General features: G+C 44.6%; 1 protein-coding gene across 1 annotated transcript; it reads left to right on the top strand.

The window, feature by feature from the left end:
- Positions 1-3,993: 3,993 nt before the first annotated feature.
- Positions 3,994-15,686, top strand: FAM177B (family with sequence similarity 177 member B). Its single transcript, XM_060272983.1, has 5 exons — positions 3,994-4,233; positions 5,016-5,174; positions 7,172-7,238; positions 8,213-8,310; positions 13,739-15,686. The coding sequence occupies exons 1-5, from the start codon at positions 4,207-4,209 to the stop codon at positions 13,943-13,945; spliced, it is 558 nt and encodes a 185-aa protein (XP_060128966.1). The 5' UTR covers positions 3,994-4,206; the 3' UTR covers positions 13,946-15,686.
- Positions 15,687-20,195: the final 4,509 nt, after the last annotated feature.

Below are 20,195 nucleotides of genomic sequence, written 5' to 3'. Positions count from 1 at the left end.
CTTTTTCAGCAGGGGGCCAGTCCACTGTCCCTCAGACCGTGGGGGGGGGCAGACTATATTTTTTTGGGGGGGAATGAACAAATTCCTATGCCCCACAAATAACCCAGAGATGCATTTTAAATAAAAGGACACATTCTACTCAAGTAAAAACACACTGATTTCCGGACCATCCGTGGGCCGGATTTAGAAGGCAATTGGGCTGGATCCGGCCCCTGGGCCTTAGTTTGCCTACCCATGATGTAACCCAGGCATCCCCAACTTTGGCCCTCCAGATGTTTTGGACTACAATTCCCATCATCCCTGACCACTGGTCCTGTTAGCTAGGGATCATGGGAATTGTAGGCCAAAACATCTGGAGGGCCGCAGTTTGGGGATGCCTGATGTAACCCCTCTGAATACCTTTTGGCTCAGCTGCTCTGATGCTGCTGATGCACTGGAAAGGCTCCCCAACCTCAAGGAAATTTTGGTGGGAGCTGCTGCTTGGTATGACAACAGGTATGACAACACTATAGCCGGCAGAGCTATAGTGAGTCCACCCCCATCGTTCAGGTCCAGCTCCAAGGGCCTTCTGGCAGTTCCCTCACTGTGAGAAGTGAAGTTACAGGGAACCAGGCAGACGGCCTGCAGATGACAAACAGATAAACAACTATACAACTTTCTGAAGGCAGCCCTGTATGGAGAAGCTTTTAATGTTTGATATTTTATTTTGTCCCTTTTTGTATTTTCTTGGAAACCACCCAGAGTGGTTGGGGCAACCTGGTCAGATGGGCGGGATATAAGTAATAAATTATTTTATGGCAGGAAATACAGCCTGGATAATTGATTTTCCTTACTGTTCTTACATTTTCATCCCACCTTTCCTCCAAGGAGTTCAAGGTGGCGTACGTAGCTCTCTCCTCCCCATTTTATACTTGCAATTTCCCTGTGAGGTAGGATAGGCTGAGAGTCAGTAAGTGGCCCAAGGTGACCCAGGTGAGTGGGAATTGTACCCCGTTCTTCCATTCCACCACTATCCACTACGCTATATAACTTAGAATCATAGAGTTGGAAGAGACCACAAGGGCCATTCAGTCCAACCCCTGCCAAGCAACTTCCTGTACCAGATTTTAAACGTGACACTATTTTCTTGTAAACCACTTTTAGATATGCTCTGGGCGTTAAAGTGGACTGTAAAGTGGACTGTACAAATCTATCTATCTATCTATCTATCTATATACAGTATAAATGTAAACTGGGTATGTTCCTTCGTCTCCAATGTTCAACAAAACCGCTTGACCGATAGCGTTGAAATTTGGACACAAAGTCAAATGTGACTACCCGAGTGACCTCATACTGTTTTCAAAGTCAGATGTGTCATCTACGCCAGGTAAAAACCCCAAAACCTGTGTTTTCAGAACTCACAAATCATACAAAAGTGCATGCTGGGAGCACAGGAGAGGTTGCAAAACAGCGCCCTCTAGCGACGGCTACACTGGTACTGCACCTAGGAAAGCTTCCCTCTCCACAGGATCTCGGTTCGGCTTTACAGAATAGGCCACTTTCCAGACTAGGCTGAGTGGAGGTGGGGGCTTGCCAGGGTGGGGGGAGGAGGTGACGGGATAGGTAATGGGTCGGAACAGGGTGGGGGGAGTCACAGGGATGCGCCTGTGTAAACATAACACATGTAAAACGGGGACTCTGAAGGTGAGGGGAATCTGAAGGGGGACTGAGGCTCCATTTAACAGACTGAGCCACAGTAACGCATGGCAGGGCCAGCTAGTTCTATATATATTTAAATGAACTGAGAATAATGCAAGGTTTAAGAGACTTGGGATACTAGTGTTAAAACATTTTTCATTAAATCAAATATATAAATTTGTTGGTATGATATGGCCTTTAACAAAATAGAACTGTATAAGCTGCAGTTTCAGCAAACAATATCCTATGATAAACAGTATGCCTGAAATCTCCTTGGACTGTTTCCTGTTTTATTTTAACTCACAGGAAATAGCTAGCTTTGTTAGAGACACGCCACCCTAAAAGCTTAATTTCCCCTTTGGATATATCGGACAAATCAGTAGGATTATTGGTTTTCAATGAAGAAACACTAAAGCAGCATGTGTTACACCCAAGTTTTCATTGAGCGTGCAGTGCTCAAGCTCAAAAGATTAGTATGTATCATAGCTAAGCATCTTTGTCTAAGCATGTGAGAACCTGTACTGAGGCCAAAGGTACTTGATTCCTTTAATTCAAAAAATCTGCTTGTGTTCCGATGAGTCCTGTGAATCAGCCTTACACACAGCTGGATATTAATGTATTGTTGCAAAGACAACTCTGCACTTAAGAATTGTGATGCTGCTGATAATTTTGTGGATTATCACATGCTACTTGTACTGGTCAAGATACTATAAAGAGAAGTTTGACAACTGTAACCTACCTGATTACTCGAGCTAGGCCAGATTACAAACCAATGTCGAATCATTCCTGCATAGTTGCCTATTACCTGATTGGTTCACAATCTCTGTTAGCCTCTGCTTCTCTCAAGGCTTAATCCCAGGCGGGGAAAAGGACAGACCTTTTTTTACAGCAAGCTGTTGTGGGTGTGAATTCTTCCATATCCTTCTGGTGTTCGCTCTTTTTGGCACCTAAAAGTTTATATGTCAAGTCTCCTTGTAAAATAAGCAACCAGCTTTCATGCAAAGGCTCTTCTGTCATTCATCCTTTGGAAACGCTTGATGACATCCCAGGAACCCAACGCCAATCAAAGTACCAAACCACATACAGTAGTTCAACCATGGAATAGCAGCTGTTAATGGCTGCCAATTCAAATGGCTTTTAAAAAGCAGGAGACAAATTCATGGATGATAAGGTTATCGATGGATACTAACCCTGATGTCTATGTTCTTGTGCTTGGGTCCTGCTTGTGAGGATGGTGGGCTACATAGCCCACTGGCCTGATCCAGCAGGTTTTTCTTGTGCTATTAAACTAAGACGCTTCCCTGTATATTATAGTGTCTTAAGACTACAAGCATGAGCTGAGGTTAAATTTGTCTCACCTATGAACTCCCTACATGACTTAGACAAGCCAGTATCTTTCAGTAGGGTGGTCAGAGGCAAAGCAATCGTGTGGAAACCGGAATATCAACCGGAATACCCTCACACACATCCCATAATGTACCTTCACAGTTTCCCATGCGGCACAAGTCTCCCTTGCAACTGGCTGCCCCATCTCTTAACCTCTGCCCCCTTGCGATATGCAAAGAATTGCCTGCCTCTGCTTTTCTCAGCCTTGCCCCAACCAGGTGTTGATGGACTACAACTCCCATGATCCCTGAATGCTGGCTCTAGGGATGATGGGAGTTGTAGTCCAACGGCATTTGGGGACCCAAAGTTGAGAAAGTCGGGCCTACTTTATAGGACTGTTGTTAGGACTACTGACAGCGACTGACTATGGATAATTTTGAATACCTTGGTACACTATAAATTAAAACCTATTACCAGACTGAATCAGAGTCCGACAGAATCATTCAAGCTTTGGAGCAGTTAAACTCAAAATAAATATCCCCTTACCAAGTCTGATTATGCATTATTCTTTGCTATGCATACGGCAAAAGCTTCTGATTAAAAAATGAGATAATGGCTTGTTCAAGTCGGTTCTGTCGGGAATCTGCAGCATACCGTAGCTAGACCTGCGATTGCGACGTGTAACTTTCTAACACGTGGCACTTTCACAAAACAAGCAGTAGGTGGCGCGGCATCCCAGGTCACAAGCAGCTTCTCTCCATTCAACAAAGGTGTGGCGTTGATTCTGGCTGGTTAGCTGAAAGAGCAAATACGACTGTGACTTTTAACCTTGTTAAACATTTTTTAAAAGGAGGTGCTGAAAACGAATCCCTAAAACTAGATTTGGAGAAAAGAAATTACAGATTTGGCAGCCTCCCAATCTATCATTTTTGCAGGTACTTGCTCCTCTTGGCTATCCACCTCTCTGTTGCAATCATTTAGATCTGCATAACAGAAAAAGGGAAGAAAAAAAGCCCAGCCCACAAGTCAAATACAGCCAGCCCTTTTTATGAGCACAATACCCTCCTGAAGCAGTTCTGCTTTTCCTGGCTGGTGTCTTCAGTTGCGAGCTGCTAATGTTCCCAAAAGAGGAGGAGGCCCAGTTATGTTTTCTTGTTTTCCTCCCAACTTCTTCAGCATTTTAGTCAGATTTTCATTTCTGTGATGGAAGGTAGCCAAGGGATTCTGAAGGTGAGTGACTATTGTGGGTTTTTAATAGATCTTTAGCAATAGCTGCCTATTATAATTCCTCGCACACGCACCGGAGAAAATCCTTTGAACCTTTTAACTCCCCCGCTGTTTGTCACAGTAGCTGGGAGATAATGGAGCGGTAAACAAAATTCTCTGCTCCAGATGCATTGTAAAATATGTGTGCAAAATATTTTAAGTGCACAATATGATTTTATGTACTGTGCTGAAGCCCCGAGCTCTTCATAATCAACACATATAGACTTATCATATTTTATACTTTATCGGCCTGCGAAGACAAACACTTCCCCCCTAGCTAAGCACAAATTTAAAACAACTCGGGCACGTCATGGGGTGTGTTTGTGTGTCCTGAACTTCTTCCCTGTTATCCTAGAATAGGGGTAGCCAACATGGTGTCCTCTAGATATTGTTGGACTCCAACTCCCATCATCCCCAGCCATTATACCTGGTAGTCGGGGATGATGGCAGTTGTAGTTCAACATCTGGAGGACTCGTACCCTAGAATCAAGCTTGCTCTTGTCTTCATAGCTCTGCTTGGTTTTTAGTTTCTTGGTCACTCTAAAAGTGTGGCCAAAAGTAGCAAAGAGTGCAATGGAATGTTAAGTAGCTTCCATATTTGTATATGATATATACATAGAGGATATGTGCAGCGCACAACCTTATTATCAACACACCGTGAGTGAAAAAAAAATAAGGATGCATATGGATGCTCCTACAATTTTCCTAAAATTGTTTCAGCTGGTCACCATCTTTCTGATGAGCAGGATGAAGAAAATAGTGGCAAACAGCCAGGAGATGAATGTTCAAAGGGGGAAAAACCTCCAAGGAGGATTATTCATTTTACAAGTGGTGAAACGATGGAAGAATACAGCACAGAGGAAGAAGATATGGAGGAAAGCGACCACAATCCACTTCCTGACACTGTGAGAATATTTAAAAAAAAACAGCAAATTTGTATATAATCTTAAATTTAAAAAATATACTCCCAGGGCAGCTAATAACATAAAACAAAAAGCAATTACAGTAAATGTATCTAATTTCCCACTGCATACACACTATACCTTGAAAGCACAATCCACACAGCCCCCACAAAGAATTCTGGGCACTATAGTTTGTTCAAGGTGGCTGGGAATTGTAATGACAGCGCCCATAATTCATTGACAAAAATAATGTGCTTTGAATGTACTTGGAAAGCAATATGCGTGCACAGCATATGACATCAGGTAATTTAAAATCTCAGTACAGTGGTACCTCTGGTTACGGACAGGATCCGTTCCAGAAGCCTGGCTGTATCCTGAAAAGTCCATAAACGGAGGCGCTCTTCTGTGCACGTGTGCGGCGCGATTGAGCGCTTCTGCGTACATGCGCAGCAAAACCCGGAAGTATACACTTCCGGGTTGGCCGTGTTCACAACCCAAAGATTAAGTATGCAAAGGGATATGTAACCCGAGGTACCATTGTATGGTATAATAATGACCATCAGTTGATGCCAGCCTTAATGTGCTGGAAGGCCTCAGTATTAATATATATAATTGGTAATGACTGGGGCCCAAGCAATCTTTGCTAAAGAGGGCTTTTGAATATGCTGGGTGCCACGACAAAAAAGGCTCTTCACCTGCGAAATTTCAGGAGGATGGGTTTTGAGGAGGCCTTCTGACAATTTTGTTTAGGTATGCTCCTTTCGGATAACTCTCCTTAGCAGGGGTGTGAACACCTTTTCAGGGCCACAGTCCCTCAAGGCATAGCTGCCAAGTTATCCCTTTTTTTAAGGGATTTCCCCTTATGCTGAATAGGCTTCCTCGCGAGAAAAGGGGAAACTTGGCAGCTATGCCTCAAGGCCAACCTTCCAGGGACCGTGTAAAAGTTGCGGGTGTGGCCAGAGGCCAAGAGTAAATGAAGCAACAGTGTGACTTTGATTTTTCTACCACATATAACATTCCACCCATGTAAAGGTCTTTTGATACCCTCATATACAACTCTCTCCATCCAGGCAAGCAGAGGCACCCAAAGAGTGGGTGGCACACAGCTGGGAAGAGGTGTGGCCTGAGGAGCGTTCAAAGGACCAGATAACAAGCCCTGGAGGGCCTCAATTTAGCCTTCACACACACACACGGGGGGGGGGGGTAGAGAGAGAGTATTGAGTTTTCCCACTTCTGCCTTAGATTGCCAAGTCTACTTCATTTGGTTTGGATTATAGGAGTTTGTATATAACCTTAAATTTATATATAAATTTGTATATAACCTTAAACCTAGCTCCTGCCAACCTAGCAGTTCGAAAGCACGTCAAAATGCAAGTAGATAAATAGGAACCGCTACAGCGGGAAGGTAAACGGCGTTTCCATGTGCTGCTCTGGTTCGCCAGAAGCGGCTTAGTCATGCTGGCCACATGACCTGGAAGCTATACGCCGGCTCCCTCGGCCAATAATGCGAGATGAGCGCGCAACCCCAGAGTCAGTCACGACTGGACCTAATGGTCAGGGGTCCCTTTACCTTTACCTTATAGGAGTTTGTAATGAGGGGGAGGAACAAGGACAAGATTATTTAATTCTAGTCATGGAGAGTGACCTAAACAGCAAAGGTCCAAGTGTTCGTCTCCCCATCTCAACTCCTGCCGAATCTGCATCTTTATTTATTGAATGCGAGGAGGTGTTTTCTACAATAAATTACAAATATCGGAGGAGACATATAATTGGATGTGAAGGCCCTACCAAATTTTAAACTCCCATGATAAAAGAAAGCTCTCTATAGTTTCACTTGTAAGGGCAAGAAAGAGGTTTTTGAGTTGTAAAGGAGGCATTTTGTCTTCTGAGGTAAAAAAAGACATCCACAGCCCCGATCTCAAATATATAACCCTCCTGTTAATGGAGTGGAAAATGAGTTTCTGTACTGTCGTTGGTAAAATGTTGCTTTTGTTTCATAGGTTGGCCTCTCCTGGGCTAGTTACCTGCAATTTTGGGTCCTTCGAATAGCAGCAACAACTTTTTTTAGTAAGCGTTTTTCTTTTCAATATGGTTGTCAAATTGATAGGGTGAGAAGTCACCACATCAATTCACAATTGCTTTTTAAAAAATGCCCATGTTGGGTCTGTGGACATTGGTTAAGTCTTCTGCTCCTGGGTGAGAAGGTCTATCTGTCTTCATCTTCATCCAGCAAACCAGGAACAAAGCCTATCTTACTATAGCCACCCCCAGCTTAGGGCCCTCCAGATGTTATTGGACTACAACTCCCATCATCCATGACCAGTAACCATGCTGGCCAAGGTTGGTGGGAGTTGTAGTCCAACAACATCTGGAGGGGCACCAGGTTGGAGAAGGCCATTTTAATGGAAGTTAAAATGTAGTGCATATGGTGTGGGAGGATTAATGTGCATCCATAGTCCACATAAACCAAGTTGCACTATGGCCCATCTTTTGGTCTCCATATACTCTGCTCACAAGGGACCCAGGTGGCGCTGTGGTTAAACCACTGAGCCTAGGGCTTGCTGATCAGAAGGTCGGCGGTTCGAATCCCTGTGACGGGGTGAGCTCCCATTGTTCGGTCCCTGCTCCTGCCAACCTAGCAGTTCGAAAGCACATCAAAATGCAAGTAGATAAATAGGAACCGCTACAGCGGGAAGGTAAACGGCGTTTCCATGTGCTGCTCTGGTTTGCCAGAAGCGGCTTTGTCATGCTGGCCACATGACCTGGAAGCTATACGCCGGCTCCCTCGGCCAATAATGCGAGATGAGCGTGCAACCCCAGAGTCGGTCACGACTGGACCTAATGGTCAGGGGTCCCTTTACCTTTACCTTTTTATACTCTGCTCACAAGCTAGAGATCAACATGAGCTCAACTCAGGTGGGATGTGGCTTGTTGTACCTGTTGGGATCCACTGGTGATTCCCACTTCCCTTCTATCCATTTTCTATTCTCTCTCTTTAAGATGAAGGTCCCAATTGCTGTTTTTCTTCAATATCCTTACAGCTTGCGAATTCCTTGGTGGGAAGTTCGCCGCGCTGTTTGGGCTCAATGAATCAAAATATCAGTATGCAATAGACGAATACTACAGGACACAGTGCAAGGTAAGTGTAGTATAGCTCCAAGTGGAGCAAAAGCAACAGGAATTAAGATCATTGGGATTGTTTATGTTTGGTTAATTAGGGTTGCTTTGCAGACTGTTTGCAATTCTACTGAATCTCTGAACGATTACGGCCCAGGCCCACAGCACCAATCCTATTGAATTTATCTCCAGGGAACGACTTCCTTTTCTCTGGCAACTCTTCAGAGAATTCAGAGCAAATCTGTTTGTTTAAGGATTGCCTGGTTATCTGGCTGTTTCATTGGAGGTTAAGAAGCTGCTCAGGTATAAGCCCTCGTATTTTCTTGTGAGTCTGCTGAGCGACAATAAGGATGAGGCTGGAATGCAATCAACTATGGATGTGGGGATCTCTGAAAAGCAAAGAGGAATGGGCCTGGCTGTGATGTTTGGCAGGAAGTAACAAAGGAGGGCCCCTTCATGGATCAATGCCTTGTCGTGGCGAAGGGGCTTGAATAACTCAGAGAAGCTATGAGCTATGCCATGCAGGGCCACCCAAGATGGACAGGTCATAGTGGAGAGTTTTGACTAAACGTGATCCACCTGGAGAAGGAACTGGCAAGCCACTCCAGTATCCCTGCCAAGAAAACTCCATGGACAAAGACAACAGGCATATAAAAGTTATGACGCTGGAAGATGAGCCCCTCAGGTCGGAAGGCGTCCAACATGCTACTGAGGAAGAGCGGAGGACAAGTACAAGTAGATTCAGAGCTGATGAAGCGGCTGGGCCAAAGCCGAAAGGACGCTCAGTTGCGGATATGCCTGGAAGCGAAAGGAAAGTCCGATGCTGTAAAGAAAAACATTGCATAGGAACCTGGAATGTAAGAACCATGAGTGGAGGTAAGCTGGATGTGGTCAAAAATGAGATGACAAGAATAAATATCGACATCCTGGGCATCAGTGAACTAAAATGGAAGGGAATGGGCGAATTCAGTTCGGGTGACTATCATATCTACTACTGTGGGCAAGAATCCTGTAGCAGAAATGGAGTGGCCCTCATAGTCAACAAAAGAGTGGCAAAAGCTGTAATGGGATGCAATCTCAAAAATGACAGAATGATCTCGATACGAATCCAAGGCAGACCTTTTAACATCACAGTAATCCAAGTTTATGCACCAACTACCGGTGCTGAAGAAAGTGAAATTGACCAATTCTATGAAGACCTACAACAACTTCTAGAAATGACACCAAAGAAGGATGTTCTTCTCATTACAGGGGACTGGAATGCTAAAGTAGGGAATCAAGAGATAAAAGGAACAACTGGCAAGTTTGGCCTTGGAGTTCAAAATGAAGCAGGTCAAAGGCTAATAGAGTTCTGTCAAGAGAACAAGCTGGTCATCACAAACACTCTCTTCCAACAACACAAGAGACGACTCTACACATGGATATCACCAAATGGGCAGCATCGAAATCAGATTGATTATATTCTCTGCAGCCAAAGATGGAGAAGCTCTATACAGTCAGCAAAAACAAGACCTGGAGCTGACTGTAACTCAGATCATCAGCTTCTTATAGCAAAATTCCAGCTTAAACTGAAGAAAGTAGGAAAAACCACTGGGCCAGTAAGATACAATCTGAATCAAATCCCTTATGAATACACAGTGGAAGTGAGGAACAGGTTTAAGGATTTAGATTTGGTGGACAGAGTGCCTGAAGAACTATGGATGGAGGCTCGTAACATTATACAGGAGGCAGCAACGAAAACCATCCCAAGGAAAAGGAAATGCAAGAAAGCAAAATGGCTATCCAACGAGGCCTTACAAATAGCGGAGGAGAGGAGGCAAGCAAAATGCAAGGGAGATAGGGAAAGATACAGGAAACTGAATGCAGATTTCCAAAAAACAGCAAGGAGAGACAAGAGGGTCTTCTTAAATGAGCAATGCAAAGAAATAGAGGAAAACAATAGAATGGGGAAAACCAGAGATCTGTTCAAGAAAATTGGAGATATGAAAGGAACATTTTGTACAAAGATTACCATAATCAAGGACAAAAGTGGTAAGGACCTAACAGAAGCAGAAGACATCAAGAAGAGGTGGCAAGAATACACAGAGGAATTATACCAGAAAGATATGGAGGTCTCATACACCCCAGGTAGTGTGGTTGCTGACCTTGAGCCAGACATCTTGGAGAGTGAAGTCAAATGGGCCTTAGAAAGCACTGCTAATAACAAGGCCAGTGGAAGTGATGATATTCCAGCTGAACTATTTAAAATTTTAAAAGATGATGCTGTTAAGGTGCTACACCCAATATGCCAGCAAGTTTGGAAAACTCAGTTATGGCCAGAGGATTGGAAAAGATCAGTCTACATCCCAATTCCAAAGAAGGGCAGTGCCAAAGAATGCTCTAACTACCGCACAATTGCGCTCATTTCACATGCTAGCAAGGTTATGCTTAAAATTCTACAAGGCAGGCTTAGGCAGTATGTGGACCGAGAACTCCCAGAAGTGCAAGCTGGATTTCGAAAGGGCAGAGGAACCAGAGACCAAATAGCAAACATGCGCTGGATTATGGAGAAAGCTAGAGAGTTCCAGAAAAACGTCTACTTCTGCTTCATTGACTATGCAAAAGCCTTTGACTGTGTCGACCACAGCAAACTATGGCAAGTTCTTAAAGAAATGGGAGTGCCTGATCACCTCATCTGTCTCCTGAGAAATCTCTATGTGGGACAAGAAGCTACAGTTAGAACTGGATATGGAACAACTGATTGGTTCAAAATTGGGAAAGGAGTACGACAAGGTTGTATATTGTCTCCCTGCTTATTTAACTTATATGCAGAATTCATCATGCGAAAGGCTGGACTAGATGAATCCCAAGCCGGAATTAAGATTGCCGGAAGAAATATCAACAACCTCAGATATGCAGATGACACAACCTTGATGGCAGAAAGCGAGGAGGAATTAAAGAACCTTTTAATGAGGGTGAAAGAGGAGAGCGCAAAATATGGTCTGAAGCTCAACATCAAAAAAACCAAGATCATGGCCACTGGTCCCATCACCTCCTGGCAAATAGAAGGGGAAGAAATGGAGGCAGTGAGAGATTTTACTTTCTTGGGCTCCTTGATCACTGCAGATGGTGACAGCAGTCACGAAATTAAAAGACGCCTGCTTCTTGGGAGAAAAGCAATGACAAACCTAGACAGCATCTTAAAAAGCAGAGACATCACTTTGCCGACAAAGGTCCGTATAGTTAAAGCTATGGTTTTCCCAGTAGTGATGTATGGAAGTGAGAGCTGGACCATAAAGAAGGCTGATCGTCGAAGAATTGATGCCTTTGAATTATGGTGCTGGAGGAGACTCTTGAGAGTCCCATGGACTGCTAGAAGATCAAACCTATCCATTCTTAAGGAAATCAGCCCTGAGTGCTCCCTGGAAGGACAGATCGTGAAGCTGAGGCTCCAATACTTTGGCCACCTCATGAGAAGAGAAGAATCCTTGGAAAAGACCCTGATGTTGGGAAAGATTGAGGGCACTAGGAGAAGGGGACGACAGAGGACAAGATGGTTGGACAGTGTTCTCGAAGCTACGAACATGAGTTTGACCAAACTGCGGGAGGCAGTGCAAGACAGGAGTGCCTGGCGTGCTATGGTCCATGGGGTCACGAAGAGTCGGACACGACTAAACGACTAAACAACAACAACAACAACAACAAAGGAGGGTCCCTTTGAAATTGGGTTACATGGGAATATTAAAGGCATGTTAGCACTCACTTCCCAAAACAAACATATTGTATTCCTGCTGGTCCCTTTTAAGTGTTTCTGCAAGCAAGTCTCCAAAACAGCTGATAAGGGAAGAATTACTTGTAGCAGGTGGGACTCCACAAGACTTCATCTTTTCCTAGAAAACTTGCAGTCCCTTTCCCTAACAGCTAGTTTAGTGTTGGACGGGGGTGGGTGGGATGGGGGGAGCATTTCTTAAGATATCACTCTCTCACACCTCCAGCCTGAATTTATGCAATTTTGAGTGATATGGAAGACTTCTCTTTCACCTGCCCCGCAAGGGTCAGCCACAGCACAGCTGGAAACTGCTTATAGACTTTGCATCATAGGCCAATTTTTCTCAAAACAGCAGGTGAACTAGGTACAGATTTACCATTTCACCTGCTGTTTTGTGAGAAGTCGGCCTGTGATGTAGAAACCTGAAAGTGGTTTCCAACTGTGCTGAGGCTGACTGTGGAAGAAACACCACTTATTTTTTTTCAAAATGTCTGAGGTTTGCCTTTACATCTGATGATATACCTAAATTCTAATGTTGTTGAACACCAGCAAAGGAGATGGGAGGAAAGGTGACTTTTTCACTCTCTCCTTCTCCCCCTTGGTGTCTTACTGAGGGCTCCTTTTCCTTTGGCTGAATAGGGCGGGCTGTGGTTTAGGAATATGGGCAGGCTGTCCTGTTCTGCGTTTATCACAATCAGTGCTGTTCCCATTCTGCTACATTTCAGCTTCCACTAATACTTATGTTATTTATTTCACAAAATTTATGTACCACTCGATTGTAAAAAAAAAATGGTAAAGGCTATTAATGGCTATTACCCATGATGGCCGTGCTCTGCCTCCACGGTCATAGAATCATAGAATTGTAGAGCTGGAAGAGACCTGGAGTCATCTAGTCCAGGCATCCCCAAACTGCAGCCCTCCAGATGTTTTGGCCTACAACTCCCATGATCCCTAGCTAACAGGACCAGTGGTCGGGGAAGATGGGAATTGTAGTCCAAAACATCTGGAGGGCTGAAGTTTGGGGATGCCTGATCTAGTCCAACCCCCTGTAATGCACAAATCTCAACTAAAGCATCCATGACAGATGGCCACCCAACCTCTGCTTTGAAATCTCCAATAAAGGAGGGTCCACCATCTTCAGAGTCTGTTCCACTGTTGAACGCTGGTTGACTGACTGAACCCAAAGAGTGCTCAGTAAAGGTTCCTCATCATCCTGGAAAAAAGTGACAAGTGGGGTGCCACAGGGCCTGTTGTTGTTCAGCATCTTTATAAATGATTTGGATGAAGGAATTGACGTGACGCTTTTCAAATCTGCAGATGACACCAAACTGGGAGGGGTAGCTAATGCCGCGGAAGACAGAATCAGAATTCAAAATGACCTTAACAGATTGGAGAACTGGGCACGAGCTAACAAAATGAATTTTAATAGGGACAAATGTAAGGTTAAACATTTGGGCAGGAAGTACAAGCTGCACAAATATAAGATGGGGACACTTGGCTCGTCAGCTGGAAACCGCAGGACAGGAGAATGTGAGATTCCTGTGGACATCCTGGACCACAGTCCTGATCCAGTAGGCTCTTCTTATGCTCATTTGTAAAGTAAGAAAACATTTGTCTAGCTGTTGTCACATGTCTCCCTTAAGACATCCAAATTGTTTTGGTTTTGTGCCCTGAATTTGCTATTGTCTGGGGTTCGTTTCAGGAAAGTGAAAGTGATGAAGATGGTGAAGAGATGCAGATGGAGGGGACTGTTTCATCAAATGAAAAGGAGCACCTGGAGAGGCAGAGCTGTGGATATGGGTCCATTGATTCTAAAGAGACCCCTGCATATTCTCCGGAAAACACTGTTGCAATGGTCAATGAACTTGAAGAAGGTAGCCTCCCCAGACCAAAAAAAAATGAACTTTAGCCACTGTAAAGTTTGTAAATAAGCCTTTGGTGCACATCTAAATATGGCATGCTTTGAATAAAATAACACACAGCTTTACCTTCTGTTACCGGAACTTCATGCTGAATTCATTCATGCCCAGAATATAAACTCGTCAATTTTAATTGGAGGATAGTCTCGTTATATTTCACCACAAGGTGGCACTGCACGACAATCTCTAATTTTGAGGTTGACTTTTCAAGTTGTCCCAAGGCAACAGACTTCTAGTAAAAAGAGACATGGCTGCTTTTGTTTTCACAACAAATTCATTCAGCTTGAAAATGGTTGCTGTTAATTTGGTGGTTCTAATCTGGGTTTGAATTGGCACTTTAGCAGCCCACCATGTCGGGGAGTAATTATTTGGTTTAGTGACACAAAATGTTTGTTTTATTCAAGGAAGACTCTACTATATATTTTGGAAAAGGCTTGTGTTTGTTTGGCTGTCTGTCTGTTCTCTATGGGATACCCCGTGAGATATCATTGCCAAATGTGACTCAAGGGTTCCCAAGGTGGGGGGGGAGCCATCTTCATCACGCAGCTGCTGGGAACCATTTTGAATCAAGATGGCGGAGCAAAACATGACTTTGGTGTGATGCCTTTGGTGAGGGATTTTAACAATTTAAGCAGAATGGAGGGACAATCCGCCCTTTGAATGTTACAAGAATCCAGGACAGCCCAAGAATCCAATTAAGTTTATTCAAAAGAAAGTATAAGGGGGAAAGAGGGAGCATACCCCTTAAAAGGGGAAATAAAACACTAAACCAGATTATTAATATGCCTTGGTCCCTACCGCTGCCATCTGGTCCAAAGGTTTTTTGGACCAGCTTGTTTAGGGACGCTCTCTGGCGGTGATGAGTAGCTATCCTTTTTCTATACTGAAAACAGTTTGGGGCGGGGGGATCGAAAATACCCTGAGCGTAGGAGAGCAAAATGTGTTACTGGTCATTCTTTCCTAAGTGCCTACACCACTTGCCACCAAATTATGCACAGCTCTGTTGTGCAGCTGTGTTGGTTTTGGCTCCATCGTCTATTTCTGTTTTATTCAGTGTGCAGCTATGAAACTTGTACACCCTGTTTTACCAAAGATTGTGGCACAGCATGCAAAGTACAATGATGGCTTTTCAAAGCACCTCCGGGTCTCCCCAAAACGACCAGACATCCAAAATAAAACTGCACCTAGTCTTGAACTGTAGTCACATCATTTTCTATGGGAATAGGTGGCAAAGGAGAAGTGGGGAGGCTCTAAAACAGTGGTGGGACAACTCTTAGCCCTCCAGATGTGGACTCCAGCTTTCATCTGCCCCAGCCAGCGTAACCAGTAGGAATGCTGGGTTGTAGTCCAGCAACATCTAGAGGACCATAGGTATTCCACCAATGCTATAGTTGGGTTTCCAGGCAAGTGATATATCAACTGGACAAAATGAGACACCAGTGCCGCCTTCCATCTCCAATCAAATATGAGGTCATCATGCTAAAGTAGTCAAACAGAATCGGATAGCATATTTAAAGTTACACTTATATGAAATTGATCTCACAGTATGACTCTTGCTTGCATCATCCAATATATATTGTACATTCTACACGATTTCCTGGTTGCCTCAGGAGATTATTTGGGGATTATTTGATGAACCAGAATTAGTGCGATTCTCTTAAGGTCACTTTCAGATACATTTGACACTAGGATGAAAAAGGTGTTGCTGTTTTTTTTATGAGTTACACACTGGGCCTCAAATCTTCCCAGACATCTGGAGATACAATACTAAAGGAGCAGACTTCACAAATGCTCAGAGGCAATAAGGTTGAATGCATCCTACAGCAGTGTTTCTCAACCTTTTTTGGGCCAAGGCACACTTGTTCCATGAAAAAAATCACGAGGCACACCACCATTAAAAAAGTTAAAAAATTTAACTCTGTGCCTATATTGACTATATATATATATATAGAGAGAGAGAGAGAGAGAGAGAGAGCCCAGTTTAGTTTGTGGGGTAAGTCCTAAATCTCAGTGAATTATGACTGTAAGAAACACTTGCCAATTGCTGTGTTGGTTGCAATCTCCTGTAATAAGGCTTCACAAGCCGCTGATTTCTCTGCCAGCACGTGCTCCTCGCCGAAGAGGCCGCTCACTTCCTCGTAGACGCTGCTGACTGCCCTCCGGAGGCTGTTCTGCTTGTCGGCCCGCGGCCTCGCGCCGATCAAGCCCCGGGCGCCGCCAGCAAGAGCAGCGAGAGCGAGACAAACAGCAGCAGCAGCACCCGCCAGCCGCCTCTCACGTCCGAGGCCGTGGTGGTGGCTGTTGAGAGCTGCGCTCGCCCCGCGCCGTGACCCGGCCGGCTTCCTTTCCGGCGGGTTAGTGTAGTTTATTGGCGGCCGCCAGGCACGTGACTATGCAAATCGCCCTTCTCGTCGCCGCACACCAGCCAGCGTCTCGCGGCACACTAGTGTGCCACGGAACAGCGGTTGAGAAACGCTGTCCTACAGATATAAACACCAGTTTATTGCCCAGGTTCCCACTGTAAAGGTGAGAAGAAGCATCAGTTGCCAGAGCCTTTTTTATTCAACTAAGTATGATGTTTGACCATCGAACATAGCTGAATATTATCACAGGGAAAACATTTGCTATTTCAGATGGAATAAAGGTCTCCAATTAGGTTGCTGTCTATTCTTCGTGCTGGAGACTCTATGGCTTTAAAATCTGCCTACGGTACTAATTTAAATTCAACGGGTGCAGCTTTCTCCTATTACAGCAGTTATGAAAGCAGGGGTAGCTAATCTGTGTCTCCCCCTTCCCCCAAATGTTGGATTCCAACTCCTGGCAGCCCAAGGCAGCAAGGGCTATGGTCAGGGGTGATGGGAATTGTATTTCCAATGACATTTGGAAGCTCACGTGTTAGCCCCCTCCCCACCAAACCCATAGGAACCTTGCCGGGGGGAGGGGAAAAGCGAAAAAGATGTCAGCTCTAGTGTAAGTAAGGCACAGCTGTCTGCAAAGAAAATGTTTTTGGGACTCAAAGGTTATAGGGGATTGGAGCCTCTCTGAGCATAAAACCCGACAGATAGGAATATATTTATGTAAGTATGTGAATCTGGCAACTGACAGGTTATCCAGTTCCTGAGGGAATTATGTTTGTTATGCAGAGCAAGAGAGTGAATTTTTAACAGTGTTAAGGCTTGAGTCAGAAATATTCTTATCATCCCTTTCAACTCTTTCCCCTTCTCTGAGAAGGCGTGAGAGCACAGAAACAACCTGGTGTCCAGGGGAAGGATTATCTGTACCATGACAAGAGCTTTATGTCAGGGCCACCGTTTCAGATTTCCAGAGCCAGCAAGGTCTAAGCCCCACTCTTGAATACTTCACTTAAATGGTGAAAAAGCAGTCTAGCTGTGATTATTTCCTGCTTTGTTTATACTTCAGCTTTACAGTCAGGGCCGTCTCTAGGCCTGGGCTGGGTGGCGCAATGAGCCAGGGCGCCTGGCCACCAGGGGTTGGGATGGGTGGCGGCCGCTGATGCTGCTGGTTCTGCCTCTGGAGGACGGGGAGCGGGAGGCAAGCCTGAGGGCTGCTGCAGGTGCAAAGGGGTCTGCAGCTGCCTGCTCTGCGAGGCTGCTCCGCCCCTGCAGGTACCATGCGTGGCATCGGAAGAGGAGCCCAGAACCTCTTCGGACGAGGGGCGCGCGCCTCTTGAGGGGGTGCAGAGTGCAGGCACCCACCGCGCCAGCGGTGAGAAATTGCTGCAATTATAGTAGTGGGTGGGAGGAAAGGGGCCAGAGGAGCCACTCCGCTGCGAGGAAAGGTTTGGGGCTCTTTTGGTTTGGGGAAAAGGCATAGGAAAAGTGACACGATCATGGCAATCATGGAGAAAGTGGGTAGAGGAAAGTGTTTTCCTCCTTCTCTCACCTAACACTCGAGCTCGCGGACATCCCATGAAGCTGAATATTCTGAGATTCAAGACAGAGATAAGTGGAAAAGGTCAGCAACTATGGGAAACGGGGTGGGGCGCCAGAGGGATCTTTGAACCATGGCGCTGCATAGGCTTAAGACAGCCCTGTTTACAGTCCTCAGCTATTAGTCATAATCGCTTCGTGGGCATATTTCATCTCTGGATACTCAGAGAGATTCACAGCAAAGCATGAAAATAATGTAAGTATATCAACAGTACATTGTTATTAATGGCACCTTCCTCCTTTTTTTTATTATAAAAAAAACCATTCAGAAGTTTCATAATTTAAAAGTTACACAATTGAAAACACTTCAGTATCTCCCCCCCCCAAAAAAAATAATAATTCATTGCTAAAGGGAACAAAGTTAGACGTCCTGTGCCTCAGGAGGTGGTAGCGGTATATGCCAAATTGTTCCCCAGGTCGGACTGCCTGTGGTTGAAAACAGCATGCAGGTGCCCCAGCTATATTCTTTCCTTGAGCATTTCACCTTTCCAGCATTTATGTAAATCCTTAATTAGCCTTATTGGTTAATTAATCCTTAATTAATTAACCAATAAGGCTAATCAATAAAAAAAACCTTTTGTTAATGTGACCCCAATAAACTGCGAAGCAGACTTTAAGGAACAACAAGCGCTTATATAAACTGCAGAGTACCACATTAAACAAAGGCATTATTCCTTCACACAGAGAGACATTTTTTTTTAAGTTAACCTTTGCTTTTTCAGGCAAAGTCAGGACATGGCAGCAGGCTGATTTGGATGCAGGCTTGCAATCAGTCTTGGACTCGGTTGTACTTCCCTCAAAGGACCAAGATAGCAGCCTGGGGATTCTCCTGGATTTGCCAATGTCTATGGAAGTGCAGCTAGTAGCAGAAGTTGCTCAGAGTGCTTTTTACCAGCATCTCCTTCCCCGTAAAGGCCCTTCCACAAATATGCTTCAGGAGTCTTGGGGATGCTTCAGAATGAGAGAGGCTGAAGGGGAAATTGACAAAATTTGACCCTTATTCCCTTACTGTATCCCTTTCTACGAGCAGGATCACCTCCTAGCATGACAGACATGTGAACTGTCTATGTAATTCAAATGGCAATGCTACTTTATCATTCTTCCACAGCCATGTGAATCCACCTTTTCATGGAACTTCTTCCAGACTCCAATTGGATGCTAAGACTTAGGAGAAATTCATTTGCAATAACATCCAGCATACTCCCTATGGTCAACTTTAATATATATATATATATGTGTGTGTGTGTGTGTGTGTGTGTGTGTGTGTGTGTTTGCTCAGTCTCTTTCAAATCTATCATTTCATTCCTTCTTTCCTTCCATATTCCACTTTGTCGCCCCCTCCTCATTATTTTTTGTCATTGCTGTGCATCATCACATCATTCACTTTCTTCCCAGGTGACTCAAAGCAAACAATATAAACCCTAGTCTAGAACAAATTATAACAAACCACCAATAAAAATTTAAACAACACATCTATACCAATAAAAGACAGGACTTGCAGATCCTGCCGCACAAGAGAGGCAACAAGTACTTTAAGCCATTCAAATCATAGGCAAAACTGCATGTAATGAGGCATTTCTTTTGCCTGGTGCTTAAAATGGAAAAAGTTGGCACCAGCAAGGAGTCTCCCACAAGTGAGGAGCCACCACTGAAAAGACCCCTTCTTTGTTTCCACCTTCAGGATCTCCTGTGGAGAGGGCACCCAGAAAAGGGATTCAGGTGGTGATTGCAGGGTCCAGGGCTGGTTCATATTGGGAGAGGCGCTGGAAGTTTACAAGAAGCGCGAGAGCTCCCTGCGTTGTTATTATTCATATGACACCATCAGCGTGCATAGCGCTTTACAGAGTACAAAAGGAGCAGAGCCATAGCTGCCAAGTTTTCCCTTTTCTCGCGAGGAAGCCTATTCAGCATAATGGAAAATCCCTTAAAAAAATGGATAACTTGGCAGCTATGAGCAGAGCCCTGCCCCCTTCCAATCTAATATTCAACACAAGGGCGACGGCAGGAGAAAGAGAAATGGAGGAAAAACTAGATGCCTATCCCACCCCCCCGGAATCCGGCATTCAGAGGCACATTCAAACCATGCACTTCAAGTATACAATCTAACAGTCCAAGCTGCTTTTCGCAGTTCGATCTAGGTTTTTATGAGACCCTGAGTAAAAAAAGTGGTAGTATATCCCTCTCCTCCTCAAAGGAGTAAACATATTAGAAAGGAGCAACGGCACACACACACACCACCCTCCAAGGCTGCCCTATACCAGCCGCGGCTGCAGCGAGACTAGACCGCGTC

Source organism: Zootoca vivipara, chromosome 3 (assembly GCF_963506605.1).
Source record: "Zootoca vivipara chromosome 3, rZooViv1.1, whole genome shotgun sequence".
In the NCBI taxonomy this organism is placed as follows: domain Eukaryota; kingdom Metazoa; phylum Chordata; class Lepidosauria; order Squamata; family Lacertidae; genus Zootoca; species Zootoca vivipara.
The sequence above is the reverse complement of the archived record's forward strand: the minus strand, read 5'-3'. Positions and strand labels throughout refer to the sequence as shown.

Bases quoted from the DNA above. Each gene is read 5' to 3' on its own strand.
- FAM177B (XM_060272983.1), top strand. From the start codon at position 4,207: ATGGAAGGTAGCCAAGGGATTCTGAAG. The intron at 7,239-8,212 runs GTAAGCGTTTTT...ATATCCTTACAG, and splicing joins AGCAGCAACAACTTTTTTTA to CTTGCGAATTCCTTGGTGGG. The intron at 8,311-13,738 runs GTAAGTGTAGTA...GGTTCGTTTCAG, and splicing joins ACTACAGGACACAGTGCAAG to GAAAGTGAAAGTGATGAAGA.